Here is a 15,045-nt window from a genome sequence, read left to right as displayed (position 1 = left end):
TGCTGTCATCAATAATAAGAATACAAATAATAAAGCCATTAACATTGGCTCTCTCCAAGGCGTCCGACCTTGTCTGCAACCCATGTTGCCTGAAAGTGTCAGGAACTCCTCCAGTTGATGTTCCGGGCGCTGAAAGAACCAGCTATCCAGCATAATTTGGAGATAACTCCGTCAGTGAGGGTTATGCGACCTTGGCATTCGAAAGCATCATATTCGGGGCACTTCCAGAAGGTCTTATTTGCGGTCGGTCGTTCCCGTCTGTAGATGTAGCATTCATGTGCCAGGATTTTTTTTCTAAGAATAATGAATGCTGAGGGTAGCAGTGCAAGATCTTTTTAAGCAGAATATTTGGATTATAAGTATATGAACGACTTGCAATTCAATTGCTGGACTATTGAAGCCATCCATCCATCCATTTATTCAGATCCGGCCGTTCAGACGATAGTTTTAAAGGTAATCAAATGGATCTAGTTATTGTACCATTAGCAGGATATATTTGCATTCATTCTCTTAAATCTCATAAAATAGCCTATACTCTTCTTGTGCAATGTATAGCCTAATGTACCATTTGGACTGTCTGCCTGTCTTGGTGATAATCTTAAATTAATAAAATAGTATTCTTTCGTTTGTTTGCATGTTATTATTTTACATTTATGTATGAACTAGAACCATCTTTTGGGCGTCTTGGGAATGTACAATTTTAATATTCTGATAACATTTTACTTGTCGACATCGTGTGACAAACACTTTTTGTTCCTTGTATTAGTGACAATGTTTGCCTATCAATATAATAAGCAATTATCTGTGAAAGTAGACATAAAACTTGAACCCTGTTTCAACAATCATCAGCTGATTCAGAAATGATTTTCAGAATAACAGTAAAGTGAACAGCTGTTGTGTTAACATGCAAGGTTTTTCTAGAACGTTTTGATGTCTCATATGTTACAAAAAGGATAGCCCAACAAACTATACAGGTTCAAAAGCTAAAAAACATTATTTCCATGTAATTCATTTTATTCAATCTGTGTCCTCGCCAACCATGCATGGTACGGCAGCACTTAACATTCCAATGTTATAGTCTTGTGAATCTCTCATGCATATTTTTGGGAGGAAAATGGGAGGTGAAAATGATTTTGAGGTGAAAATGATTTGAATGTGAGTGTCCAGGCAGGGAAGCATTTTACAACATTCAAATGTTATAGTCTTGTGAATCTCTCATACCAACAACTGGGATCTATGGGAGAGATGGACAGATACTGATTTCAAAATGAAATGGACTACATTCTCATTCATATTATCAATACAGGAGGTGAGTATCAAAATAGTTTTAAAAGATGTCCTTTCCTTAAGTTGAACCCTCGAATAGATCTTTAATATAATACCCCCATACAGTCAACTCAAAACAAATTTTTTGAGACAGGCCAAATGGATTATGTGATGTTGTTCTATTTTAAATTGACTTATTAGACTGTTACAATGTAGGGGAAAATGCATACATTTTAAGACTTTTTCTGTTGGTATGACTACCAATGTGTCTCTCCTCACTTTTAATATTTTTTTATTTAACCTTTATTTAACTAGGCAAGTCAGTTAAGAACAAATTCTTGTTTACAATGACGACCTACTCCGGCCAAACCTGGACAACGCTGGGCCAATTGTGCACCGCCCTATGTGACTCCCAATCACGGCCGGATGTGATACAGCCTGGATTTAAACCAGGGACTGAAGTGACACCTCTTGCACTGAGATGCAGTGCCGTAGACCGCTGCGCCACTAGGGAGCCCACTTGGAAAGCCTGCTCATTGATGTCAATACCCAAGCCGATAATTGTGATGGGTTGAATTGGAATTATGTGAATAATGCTAAGGAGGATGGTAAAAGCCCAATATAGCCTAACCCTTTAATCATAGGCTACTGTAAATGTGTCTCTAAAACCACAATGTTTCATTTCTATAGTCATATTACAAAGTATTTTTTTATTGAAACTTCCAATGAAACAATTACATGAAACAATTACAGCATTCATTACATGTTCTATTTTCATAACTGACTCAAAATTCGCTATGCTACAGCCTATATATAATATTCTCCCTATATGAACACATTTATTTTAGGCCATATAAAGAACAGCTCTGCATGAATTGATTAAAAGCAGCAAAAATACACATTGTTTCATATTCTTTAATAAAAGACTCATAAACAGAAACAGGCAATAGTCTATAGAGCTGGCTTTACAGTTTCCTCGCCAAATAGGCCTACAAGGAAACTCGACAAACACCATATATACAAAAGTATGTGGACGCCCCTTCAAATTAGGGGATTCGGCTACACTCTAAAAAGAAAAGGTTCCTGGAGTATCCTTCATGAGTTCTTCAAATTGAAACTGTGGGGAAAGCCCTATAAGTTCTCCGAAGAACCCTATAAAAGGGTTCTTTGAATAACCTTTTGGGGTTCATTTTTTAACTACCCCCCCTCCCCTATTATTATTTATTATTAATAAGCATAACAATAACAACAATAACACAATATTTTAGTTGTCAGTGTTTATTATGATTTTAGTGGCAAAGCAGAATAAAAAATCTAAATATGAGGTAAACTCCCAGCAGAGCTCCAAGTCAAATGGATATATCCTCTGGCCTGTTGATGTTGATGTGTTAACGTTCTCCATCTCCTTAGCCAGAATGATTTTGCAGTGCATGATGATCAAACAAGTTCCCTGTTATATTCATCAGAGGTGTAGGGAGGGTGAAGTCTGTGAATCCAAAATATAGTAAAATAGTAATTATACAGATGGTTAACAAAACATGCAAAGACCGTATTCATACCTTGGTTTTTGTGGTAAATGTGAATTTAAAAAACTGTTTTTATAATGGTTTTCATTCACATATCTTGTCCATAATGTAGAGGTCTATGGGATATTCGTTAAAGAGGTAAGGGAGGAGGATGGTAAATGTGATCTGCATAACATACCAATACCAATTGACATACCTTTGTATGCCTCCTTCTCTGTTTACCTGCAGACACAGACACAAAAGTGAGCAGTTCAGTCATCTGCACCCAATAGAGCTAGCCTTCAACATAGTCTTATAGCCTACATATTCTCGCCTCTTTGTTGATTTGATATCCATTCAATTGTCAATTTTCTGTTTTAGAAAGATTTGCACAAATATGAGAAGATAGATGGTATCATCATAAAACAATATCAATTTAAATTATACAAGGGACAAACCTTACCTTAAATTGAGGAGATCTTTATATTTTTCAGTTAAGTGCTTGCACCTGTTGTCCTTTCAAATTCAAATCCAAATGTTTCAGTTGGGCAGTTAGGTTCCTGAAGAAAAAAAACACCAACTAAGGAGCTTCCTCGATGAACCCCACCTCCTATGGGGTTCTTGGAAGAACCTTTTGGGGGCAATTTTCAGTGTCAAGAATCCTTTTAGAAGAATCCCTAATTTTTACAGTGTATTTCAGCCACACCCGTGGCTGACAGGTGTGTAAAATCAGGCACACAGCCATGCAATCGCCATAGACAAACATTGGCAGTAGAATGGCCTTCCTGAACAGCTCAGTGACTTTCAATGTGGGACCGTCACACAATACCACCTTTCCAACAAGTCAGTTCGTCAAATTTCTACCACGTTAGAGCTGCCCCGGTCAACTGTAAGTTATGTTATTGCGAAGTGGAAACATCTAGGAGCAACAAGGGCTCAGCCTGTGAAGTGGTAGGCCACACACGCTCACAGAACGGGACCGCCAAGTGCTGAAGCGCCTAGTACCGTAAAAATCATCTGGGTTGCAACACTCACTACCGAGTTACAAACTGCCTCTGGAAGCAACATCAGCACGAGAACTATTCATTAATGAAATGGGTTTCCATGGCAGAGCACAAGCCTAAGATCACCATACGCAATGCCAAGCGTCTGCTGGAGTGATGTAAAACTCGCCGACATTGGACTCTGGAGCAGTGGAAATGCGTTCTTTGGAGTGATGCATCACGCTTCAACATCTGGCAGTCCGACAAACGAATCTGTGTTTGGTGGTTGCCAGGAGAACACTACCTGCCCCAATGCATACTGATAACTGTAAAGTTTGGCGGAGGAGGAATAATGGTCTGGGGCTGGTTTTCATGGTTCGGGCTAGGCCCTTTAGTTCCAGTGAAGGGAAATCTTAACGCTACAGCATACAATGACATTCTAGACGATTCTGTGCTTTCAACTTTGTGGCAACAGTTTGGGGAAGGCCCTTTCCTGTTTCAGCATGACAATCCCCCCCATGCACAAAGCGAGGTCCATACAGAAATGGTTTGTTAGGGCTCCCGGGTGGCGAGTGGTCTAAGGCACTGCATCGCAGTGCTAGCTGTGTCACCAGAGATTCTGGGTTTGCGCCCAGGCTCTGTCGCAGCTGGCCGCGACCGGGAGGCCCATGGGGCGGCACACAATTGGCCCAGCGTAGTCTGGGTTAGGGAGGGTTTGGTCGGCAGGGATATCCTTGTCTCATCGCGCACTAGTGACTCCTGTGGCGGGCTGGGCGCAGTGCACGCTGACCAGGTCGCCAGGTGTACGGTGTTTCCTCCGACACATTGGTGCGGCTGATTAGGCCTAGCTCGCAGTCGGTGTTCCCGGGTTGGATGTGCATTGTGTCAAGAAGCAGTGTGGCTTGGTTGGGTTTCGGAGGACGCATGGCTCTTGACCTTTGCCTCTCCTGAGTCTGTACGGGAGTTGCAGCGATGAGACAAGACTGTAACTACCAACTACCAATTGGATACCACGAAATTGGGGAGAAAAAGGGTTTTAAAAAAAAAAAGGTTTGTCGAGATAGGTGTGGAAGAACTTGACTGGCCTGCACAGAGCCCTGACCTCAACCCCACCGAACACCTTTGGGATGATTTGGGAACGCCGACTGCGAGCTAGGCCTATTCACCCAATATCAGCGCCGGCCTCACTAATGCTCTTGTGGCTGAATGGAAGCAAGTCCCCACAGCAATGTTCCAACATCTGGTGGAAAGCCTTCCCAGAAGAGTGGAGCAGAAAAAGGGGGGGACCAACTTCATATTAATGCCCATGATTTTGGAATGAGATGTTCGACGAGCAGGTGTCCACAAAAAATGTTGGTCATGTAGTGTATCTCAACGACATTATGTGCACGAGAAGGTCTGTAGTACCTTCCACAAAAAGTCAGGTAAGCGTCTCACACACACTGTCTCTGTCTCTCAAGTCTGGCAGGTATCTGTAGGCTGATGCTGTTACTAACAGCTGATACTAACAATTCAGCATTTTAGTCTTATTTACTATAATGTTACAGTCTTTGCAGCCTATCGGATCATAACACATGATGATGCTGCAACATGTTATGACTGATCAAGTTTTCGGTGTGTTTGATTATTGACTTCTATTGGACAAGGGGACTATCTCATTCTCTCTCTCTCTCTCTCTCTCTCTACCATGGCACGTACATGTAATGTTTGGTTAAACCCCCGTCTGCAGTTAATCTCTGCTGATTATATTGCAAGTGTTTCACTCTTAGCATATTTTATTTTACTCGTATTCTGAGCAATCTAAAAGCTGATGAAGCGCTCTCTCTCTCTCTCCTTTGTCTTTTTTGTTCAAAGGCCTTTACTTGAGGCCAACTTTACCATATTACCCTGGAGGCATACTTACTCACCCAGTCTCATTACTTTGCTGAATGATATCTCTCAACTTTAAACAATTCGAAATTCAAATATAAAATCATTTGTTTAGCTTCTTTCCATTTTGTGGCTTCATGAAATAGCAAACATGACGGGAATTCAGCGATGACATTTGTTTACTTGATCTTTGTGGCTCCCTGATGAAACAGCAATACCATTACTGTAGTTAGGCTTAGCCAACCTGTACTCTATAATGGCTTAGCGATGTGTTGAATAGATTCCACGATCCGGTGTTATGATACGGATTATTTTTCTGACACAGTTGGTTTGTTTACGCTTCTACCATTGTGGCTAGATGAAGTATGCTTATAGCTTCATCTAGTGGTCGCGTCTGGAACAACAGTTGTTGACAAATAGCGTTGTAGCTAAACCTTAATCCTTTGCCTAATTTACGAAATGGCTTGAAAAGAACTGCGACTGGGGTATCAGGACAATGTAGTTAAAATAATGCAATGACTACAGGTTCGTTTTTATCACTGAAGCTGGATTGGAATTACATTCTTTGAAAAATAATCTTAGTACTATTTTAGACAAAAACAGCTTTGTGACTTTTGCAGGCATAAGAATTTAAAAAACCTAGGTATAGGGATATACTATAAATACAGTATACATTATCAATATAGGTATGTAATGCCATATTTACATAAATGGCAACCTCAAATGAGATTATCTGCTATTTGTTGGTGCATGGTGTCATTAAGCCTAATATAAATCTAGCAAATAAAATGTAATGTTTTTAAAGAAAACAGAAAAGGTTTGTACGTTTTTAATTATGTAAAAAATAATGCAGAGCATGAAAGCTGACACACCAACATCACAAAAGATGACATACTAATTCTAAAAACTCAAATTTCATTTTAATCATCTTCAGTTCATTCATGTAAATGTTGTCCCTTCATTTATGTAAAACGCCCCCTTGGCACTGCTGCAGGATCTGAACTGCATGCACTTACCTGTAAAGTGGTCTTCTCAAACTAAACTTGGCCATCAAATAGCATGCAACTCTCATATCTCACACAAGTGTGTTGTTACACCTTGTGATTAATAAAGGCTATTTACGTTGTGTCATGAAAACAAAAAAATGCCTACCACGAATGTTGAAAATATTTGTTATTTTACTACCAAGATCAATATCAAAACAAAAACAATTTAAACAGACGAATGAGGCTCTTAAAACACTAAAATCGGCTCATGTTAAACTGATCCCAGAACACAATGTCTGTGTTTGGGCTGGACATTTCTCCAAATAGCTCATGCAACCAAGGACATAAGTACAAATGCATCAAACTGCTGGAAATGGAAGACAAAAAAGTGCTATTTGCTCAAATGAAAGCATATTGAACATGTTTATAAGGCTTTATGTTTGCACAATGTATAACTTCAATTTGATTTAGAAAACCATCACCTACTCGTTGAGTATGTCTTACAAAATACAAAAATAATAAAAGCTTGACCATGACAGTAAAAAGTAGCTGCCAAATATCGTAAGGAAAACAATGCCACCATTAAATATAATCTTTACACTTCAGTGGTGGGTAAGTCCCCAAAAATATTTGAGGACTTTATGAAACAATTGAAAAACATTTAGAGTATGGGGGGGGGGGGGAAGAGTGTCTTTGGTCTAAGTTTGCTGTTCCTTTCTTGGTTAAGCTGCTAATGGTAGTACACAAAACATGTACTCAACTCCCCTGCAGCTCAGTAATGTGGTCGGTCGCAGAAAGACAGAATGAATTTTCTGCACAAGTACGGAAGTGTGTCAACGCAATCTAGAAAAAAAAATGATACAAAACAAGATAATAAAAACAAGAAAAGTGCCTTGTCAAGACAGGGTAATTGTTTGTTTTTTAAAGGTCTGTGGTGTTCTGAACATTTGTGTCTGTATTGTCTGTCTGCTTCACACTCAACGTGCACTCGCAGGCTTTCTTGTGTGTCACTGCGTCTATGAGGCAGCCCTCGACCTCCTCTGTTGGTGTGCTCTGCTCGTCCTCTGCATCACTGTCTTCCTCCATCTCCAGGCTGGAGTCCTCGCTCTCGCAGGAGCTGGACGTCTCATCCTCCGAGTTGGAGTACACTTCTGCCCCGTGAAAGATGTAGTGATTTGGTGCTCGGAAAAGGTATTGAGAAGCTGGGTAAAAGACATCACATTTTGGGTGAATTTCACATCAACAAGTTGTCTTAACATGGAAATTACAGGACATGATTTAATGAAACGACATGGAAAAGTTATTAACATCAGAAGGTTTTGCATTAAAAAAAAGAAGTTTTGCACATAATCGGAGGTAAACGAACACTTGAAATCTTACTCTCAAGACGCTTGCTGATAGGACTTCGACAGATTCGACTCATCCAGCATAGTCTGCGAACTTCAAGGTTGATGTGTTGATCATTTAATCCAGAGCCTTCTTCACTCCGCGTGTCTGCTGATGGAGAGACGGAATAATCCATTCTCTCCTCATTGGGGCTTGGAGCCTTTGGACAGGGCTCAGGTTGTGCTACTACTTCTGGAGTGTCTTGGACAATCTGCTCTTTTGGACAGGGCTCCGGTGGTACTCCATCGATTTCAGGTGTGTCGGTGACATTCTGAGCCGTCGTACAAGGTTCTGTAGGTACTCTGTCGCGTTCTGGAGTGTCTGAGACCATATGAGTGTTCGTCTCCTCTGAGGCACTGACCGATGAATCTGTGTGACGGTGCTTCTGTTCTTTTTCTGCTGGCTTACTGTGAGTAGACAAGGCCTTGCAAGAAGGCTGCTCTGCGGAAATCGCTAACCGCGGGGGGTTTTCTGTGATCTCATTGAGTCTTAAGGAGTTGTAGCACAGTTGCTCAAAGTCTCCGCCCAACCGATGGCAGAGCTCGTTAACGATGACATCACAGTCCCCAAGTAGCTCCACATCAAAGTTGAGGTGAGGCAGCTGCTCCCGATTTATCAAGACTTGAGGCACGTCATGAGGAATAGAGGCTGGATGGAAAAAGAGGTCACCTGTTATATATGCATGGCTCGAGATAAAGCATAATACCGGTAATAACATGACAATAACATTGGTAATAGCATTGCTAATCTTGGGCATCTAAAAAAAACATTTTCAACATACTTGGGATGAGAGCCACGGGTCGCACTTTCAGTGAGGACCCAATGACAATAAGGAGGTCCACTTCATCCTTATCCTGCCTCATTGCTCTGTGGAATAGTTCTGGAAGATTCTCTCCAAAGAAGACAATATCTGGCTTCATGATTGCCAGGGGGATATCTGGACACCGTGGACAGTGAGGGACAACCTTGAACAGAGATTTGAATTCATTATGGAAACAAATCAGACAACGGATGCTACTAAGCTGTGAATGACTGAAAAAAAGCCACAAGTCTGTCCATCAATTCACAGATTTGACACTGGTGAATATTAATAGGAACCATTCTTGCCAATACCTGATAAAAAATGTCTTCCCTTACGGCCTCACAGTCAACCTTGTGTTTACAAACAAGACAGGAAGCTGTTGCAAAAGACCCTGAAACACAGAAGAGTGTGGGTCATAAGAGTGAATATTAGACCCGGAACCACAAACACTTGATTAAAGTTACCATGTATTACAGTATGTACCATGACATTGGATGATCCTCTGAACCCCAGCCACTTGTTCAAGAGTGTCAATGTTCTGGGTGTAGTTGCGTAGTAGCTTCCCCTGCTTGTCCAGCATAGATATGAATTTGTGACAAGGCGAAGGTTGGAACTGTCCTGGATAGATCTCCTGCAAGAGAACAGAGCAATCAAAACCGTCTCACATATCCAACAAGTGGTCATTTACAGATATTCATCATGGCTTAAACAAATACTATATAGATATGCTTTCAGTCCACAAACCTTAGCAAACTTGAAAAATGGCCTTGGGTCTCTTCTGAAGTACTCGATATCAAACATTGCTTGAGGGTCTGGAAGATCTGGGAAATCTATTGCCAGCCTTGCATAAATGCCATCTCTGGATCGAAAGTCTGGTATTCCACAAGAAACAGAAACCTGAGGAAAAATAAACCATCAGTCCTAATAAGGCAACTGTGAAAGCTATACAAAGACACAGCAAAACTTAATCGTTCCCTGCAATACATACCCCAGCACCGGTCAGCACAAGGATCTTTTTGCTTTCCTGGAGTAGCCGAACCACATCCTCCAGGGTGTTTATGTCTTTGCGCTTCTTTCTTTTAGGAGGCTCCGAGATGTTGATGATGATCTGCCACAATGTCATGTCATCCAAGTCAGGCGGAAGCACAGTCTCAGGAAGCAAGTCTTTTAGTATTGTTCTTGGATTGGTCTCTCTCATAATGTGTTGCTGAATAAAACTGTAGGAACCTAATAAAAACAAACAGAAATACTGCACATTCAAATTGCTTTAAACATGTTATTGTATCTTGAACATCACCTGGGTTGCATGCAATTTCGTGTATTACAGCAGATGTATTAAATGCAACAATCTTCCCATAAATCGTAAAGGTAGAATAAACCTCTTCAGAATGGCATGGTTCCCAAAGTTCTTATATATATTCTCAGTAATACCAATTACCCCACCAAAGACATTCTTTAAAAAAGTATACCTCAGCCATTAAACTTTATACGGGCAAATAAAACTAAAAAAAGAAAGTTACATCTCCCTAATCTTTTTAACCTCTGATTGGAATTGCATCAACTCACCACCCATGGCTTTTATTTGAGACATATCATTAAATGCACTAAAGAGGAACAATGTGTAATTATAGAAGATGCACATTCACCCTCAATCGTTTCACTTGTGTATTTTTAAACGATAAACTAAGAACATTAACAACTTCATAGTTAACACTAACAATATGGAAGAAAATTAAAACAGATTCTACAAGAACCAATGTTACTCCCAAAAAACACAGGCCATGGGAAAAATCCTTACATAGCTTTTCAGAATGCACCGATAAATTGGTTCACATGGAAACAAAGGCGTAAAAAACAAAATTACTTGGTAATAGGAAATCTATTTCAGAAATAAAAAGCAATTTTGGATTGACCAATGTCAATATTTTCAAATACATGCAATTTAAGTTTAATATCACAAAATGTTGATTTGAAATCTTTTGGGACATTAGAGCAATCTTAAGGGAATTCTATTTGAGTTAGAAAAGGATCTTCATATGATAGGTATGATATTCAAAACCTAGCAGAGAGCCTATCCAAATGACAACCTCTTAGGAAAAAAATTACTCAGCAAAAAAATAAGTTCTCTCACTGTCAACTGTTTATTTTCAGCAAACTTAACGTGTAAATATTTGTATGAACATAAGACTCAACAACTGAGATAAACGGAACAAGTTCCACAGACATGTGACTAACAGAAATGGAATAATGTGTCCCTGAACAAAGGGGGAGGTCAAAATCAAAAGTAAGTCAGTATCTGGTGTGGCCACCAGCTGCATTAAGTACTGCAGTGCATCTCCTCCTCAAAGACTACACTAGATTTTCCAGTTATTGCTGTGAGAGGTTACCCCACTTCCACCAATGCACCGGCAAATTCCCGGACATTTCTGGGGGGTGGGGGGGGGTGGGGGGTGGGGGGTGACCCTAGCCCTCACCTTCTGATCCAAAAAGTCCCAGACGTGCTCAATGGGATTGAGATCTGGGCTCTTCGCTGGCCATGGCAGAACACTGACATTCCTGTCTTGCAGGAAATCACACACAGAACAAGCAGTATTGCTGGTGGCATTGTCATGCTGGAGGGTCATGTCAGGATGAGCCTGCAGGAAGGGTACCACATGAGGGAGGAGGATGTCTTCCCTGTAAGGCACAGCGTGGAGATTGCCTGCAATGACAACAAGCTCAGTCCGATGATGCTGTGACACACCACCCCAGACCATGACAGACCCTCCACCTCGATCCCGCTCCAGAGTACAGGCCTCGGTGTAATGCTCATTCCTTCAACGATAAAACGCAAATCCGACCATCAACCCTGGTGAGACAAAACTGCAACTCGTCAGCGAAGTGCACTTTTTGCCAGTCCTGTCTGGTCCAGCGATGGTGGGTTTGTGCCCATTGGCAAAGTTGTTGCCGGTGATGTCTGATGAGGACCTGCCTTACAACAGGCCTACAAGCCCTCAGTCCAGCCTCTCTCAACCTATTGCGAACAGTCTGAGCACTGGTGCGTTCCTGGTGTAACTCGGGGCAGTTGTTGCCATCCTGTACCTGTCCCGCAGGTGTGATGTTCAGATTTACCGATCCTGTGTGGTTACACGTGGTCTGCCACTGCGAGGACGATCAGCTGTCCGTCCTGTAGCGCTGTCTTTGGCGTCTCACAATACGGACATTGCAACTTATTGCACTGGCCACAGCCGCAGTCCTCATGCCTCCTTGCAGCATGCCTAAGGCACGTACACACAGATGAGCAGGGACCCTGGGCATCTTTCTTTTGGTGTTTTTCAGAGTTAGTAGAAAGGCCTCTTTAGTGGTCTTAAGTTTTCATAACTGTGACCTTAATTGCCTACCGTCTGTAAGCTGTTAGTCACAGGTGCGTGTTCATTAATTGTTTTTGGTACATTGAACAAGCATGGGAAACAGTGTTAAAACCCTTTACAATTAAGATCTGTGAAGTTACTTGGATTTTTACTAATTATCTTTGAAAAACCAGGGTCCTGAAAAAGGGATGTTTCTTTTTTTGCTGAGTTTATAAACTATTGGTACCAAGACATAAAAATAACTGATATTGGCACAAGATGGAGGGAATGTTTGAACATAACTAATGAATGGATTCTTAATGAACCTTTAGTTTATACTGGATTAAGCGTAATGTATAGAATGTATTATATAAGAGACAATTTACAGCACAACGACAGAGTAATGTCTAAAGTGTAAACCTAATAATGACTAAATAATCCATGCCCCCTGGAAATGCTATAAAGTCAAAATGTTATGGGTGGAGAAAGTTGGCTGTCAGAAGTGTTGCAATGTAAATTTACTTGTCTGCATATTTCAAGAATTGTCATGAGGGTGCAGTGAGATACCCGATGGGCTGGACGATACGCTTCTCGTCAATTATCTTGAAAAATGTACAGTACCAATCAAAAGTTTGGACACACCTACTCATTCAAGGGTTTTTCTATATTTTCACTATTTTCTACATTGTAGAATAATAGTGAAGACAACTATGAAATAACATTTAGGGCATCATGTTGTAACCCAAAAAATTGTTATATCAAAATACATCTTATATTCGAGTTTGTTCAAAGTAGCCACCCTTTTCCTTGATGACAGCTTTGCACACTCCTGGCGTTCTCTCAACCGGCACTGGAGATAGGGGTGAAAACAGGTAGGTCTCTGGGCAGGTGTGATGTCGTTGATGGTTGAGCGTCTGCATGTTGTCTTTTGTACAGTTTGAAAAATTATTTTTCAATACACCTGGTAAAAAATAAAATGTATTATTAGACATCTTGTACCTATCTGTGGTTGAGGGGTCCAGTCACTGGAACTTGCATGTGAGGATCTGTCATCATCCTCACTGACACCATCTGGGAAGGCAAAGCCATTTTGGTGAAACTCCTCATCAGTGCCAAGACACTCTGGACAAGCAATAAAGAGGACACGATTGTGGGAATTGATAGTTTTGTCAATTAATTTAAAGCTGCAATATGTACCCGACCAAATTCATATAGAAATGTGTTAAATATCTGTCACTCGTTGAAAGCAAGCAGTATTTCTGGTCTGTGTGCTTTTTCTATTCTTCCCGTTCTTACGTTTCGCTTTCGCGTCTTGTACTTTCGGTTTTATACACCAGCTTCAAACAACTGAAAATACAATATTTTTGGTTATGTAAAAATAGATTTCACAGCGGTTTAAATGGTACATTATTATCTACTTGTATGTTGTCACATTAACTGAAATTAAGCTAACTTTTAGTATTTTAGCAACCAAGAAATGGCGGAGCGATTTCTGCATCTTTAATGTGGACTAGCCATCTCTTCATAACAGATCACTCAGGCAATGTGTTAAACAGTAATTTACCTAGCTAACTATTCTGCAAAGGACTTGAAAATGTTACTGTATTTTTGCATTCCCTGAAATGTGCAAAACTTCCAACCCAAAAACCTGAATTGCATAACATTACTAGCCAAAAAGCTAATGTTGATATCGGCTACCTATTTTTAAACGAGTCGGCTAAAGTTTGCTAGTTTCAACCTTCAGGCTGACGTACTGCTGAACCAGCGTGCAGCAAGTTAGCTACAACGCTAGCGAGCCCAATTGAATTGGCTATCCAAGGTGGAGTAATCGAACCAGACATGCAACGCTCGAGTCCGCAAAAAAACTTTGCATACTAGCTATAGCAGCTAGCTAAATTAGCCTACCTGCATGCTCCGCAGCGGGTGCAGACTCCTTTTTTAAGTTTGTTACGCTTTCCTGAGGCTCCAAGACCAGCAGCCCATTGTCTCCGCCTAGTGCTGCTGCTGGGGCCTGTCCTAACGCCATCACCGGCTCAATCTCCTCATCTGGCCGCGCAGAAATCGCCGCAGCCCAACTCTCACAAGCCTCTAGCCCGTATGTAGCTTGCTCAGTCTGACCAATTTTGAGCCCACATTCTATGGCCATGCTCATTTTGGACTTTTTTGAAACGGGTTCTTCCATACTTGAAGTGGCTTCAACAAGGATACTCTCCCCGTCCGCCATCTTCAGCAGAAAAAGCCGCTGTGGTAAAATACAAAATATTTCTCGGTCGACAGCTGGGTATTTAAATGGCGCATGTGACTCGCTCTCCACTCCACCAGTAGTTGCGGCCCGAGCGCCACGTCAATGACGTCAACCATAAGAACACGTATCATGATTAATGTTAGCTATGAACATTGATTGATATTATTTGAGCAAATGTCACATTTCAAATCAACTAAAGCTACTAGCGTTAGCTGGATAATATTGCAATATTCAATGGCACATTGTCGTTCTGGTTCTTGAGACTGCCAGCTGCACAGCGCGACCTAAAATAAAGTCGACCTGGAACGCGCAACACCACTGAAGCCTTCAGAGGAGCCAGGCTAGCTAAATCAGTTATTTTCAAAGCTTGCATAATATTGATCAGAATGGATTATATTTAAGCAATAACGCACGAAAGGGGCCATATACCACGGCTAAGGGCTGTTCTTATGCCCGACGCATCTCGGAGCGCCTGGACACAGCCCTTAGCCGTGATATTTTGGCCATATACCACAAATCCCCGAGTTGCCTTATTGCTATTATAAACTGCTATCAACGTAATTAGAGCTGTAAAAATAAATGTTTTGTCATACCCTGTATACGGTATGATATCACGGTTGTCAGCCAATCAGCATTCAGGTCTCTAACCACCGAGTTTATAATTTAAACTCAGA

General features: G+C 41.1%; 1 protein-coding gene across 3 annotated transcripts; it reads right to left on the bottom strand.

Moving 5' to 3' along the window:
- Window positions 1-6,524: 6,524 nt before the first annotated feature.
- On the bottom strand, window positions 6,525-14,442 carry LOC120046452 (NAD-dependent protein deacetylase sirtuin-1-like). Of its 3 annotated transcripts, none has more exons than XM_038991703.1 (9): window positions 14,032-14,442; window positions 13,126-13,248; window positions 9,786-10,024; window positions 9,542-9,694; window positions 9,281-9,428; window positions 9,109-9,188; window positions 8,777-8,960; window positions 7,990-8,643; window positions 6,525-7,811 (listed from the first exon to the last, which is right to left on the bottom strand). In XM_038991703.1, the coding sequence occupies exons 1-9, from the start codon at window positions 14,348-14,350 to the stop codon at window positions 7,531-7,533; spliced, it is 2,181 nt and encodes a 726-aa protein (XP_038847631.1). In that variant the 5' UTR covers window positions 14,351-14,442; the 3' UTR covers window positions 6,525-7,530. The 3 variants fall into 3 exon arrangements, with proteins under 3 accessions (XP_038847631.1, XP_038847632.1, XP_038847633.1); XM_038991704.1 differs by having other exon boundaries at window positions 13,126-13,197; XM_038991705.1 differs by lacking the exon at window positions 13,126-13,248.
- Between the last annotated feature and the right edge of the window lie 603 nt (window positions 14,443-15,045).

The sequence above is a fragment of the Salvelinus namaycush genome, chromosome 4 (genome assembly GCF_016432855.1).
Source record: "Salvelinus namaycush isolate Seneca chromosome 4, SaNama_1.0, whole genome shotgun sequence".
Taxonomy (NCBI): Eukaryota; Metazoa; Chordata; class Actinopteri; order Salmoniformes; family Salmonidae; genus Salvelinus; species Salvelinus namaycush.
This window is presented reverse-complemented; position numbering and strand designations above follow the sequence as displayed.

Bases quoted from the DNA above. Each gene is read 5' to 3' on its own strand.
- LOC120046452 (XM_038991703.1), bottom strand. From the start codon at position 14,350: ATGGCGGACGGGGAGAGTATCCTTGTTGAAGCCACTTCAAGTATGGAA. The intron at 9,189-9,280 runs GTACATACTGTA...TCTGTGTTTCAG, and splicing joins GAGGATCATCCAATGTCATG to GGTCTTTTGCAACAGCTTCC. The intron at 7,812-7,989 runs GTAAGATTTCAA...TCTTTTACCCAG, and splicing joins TATCAGCAAGCGTCTTGAGA to CTTCTCAATACCTTTTCCGA.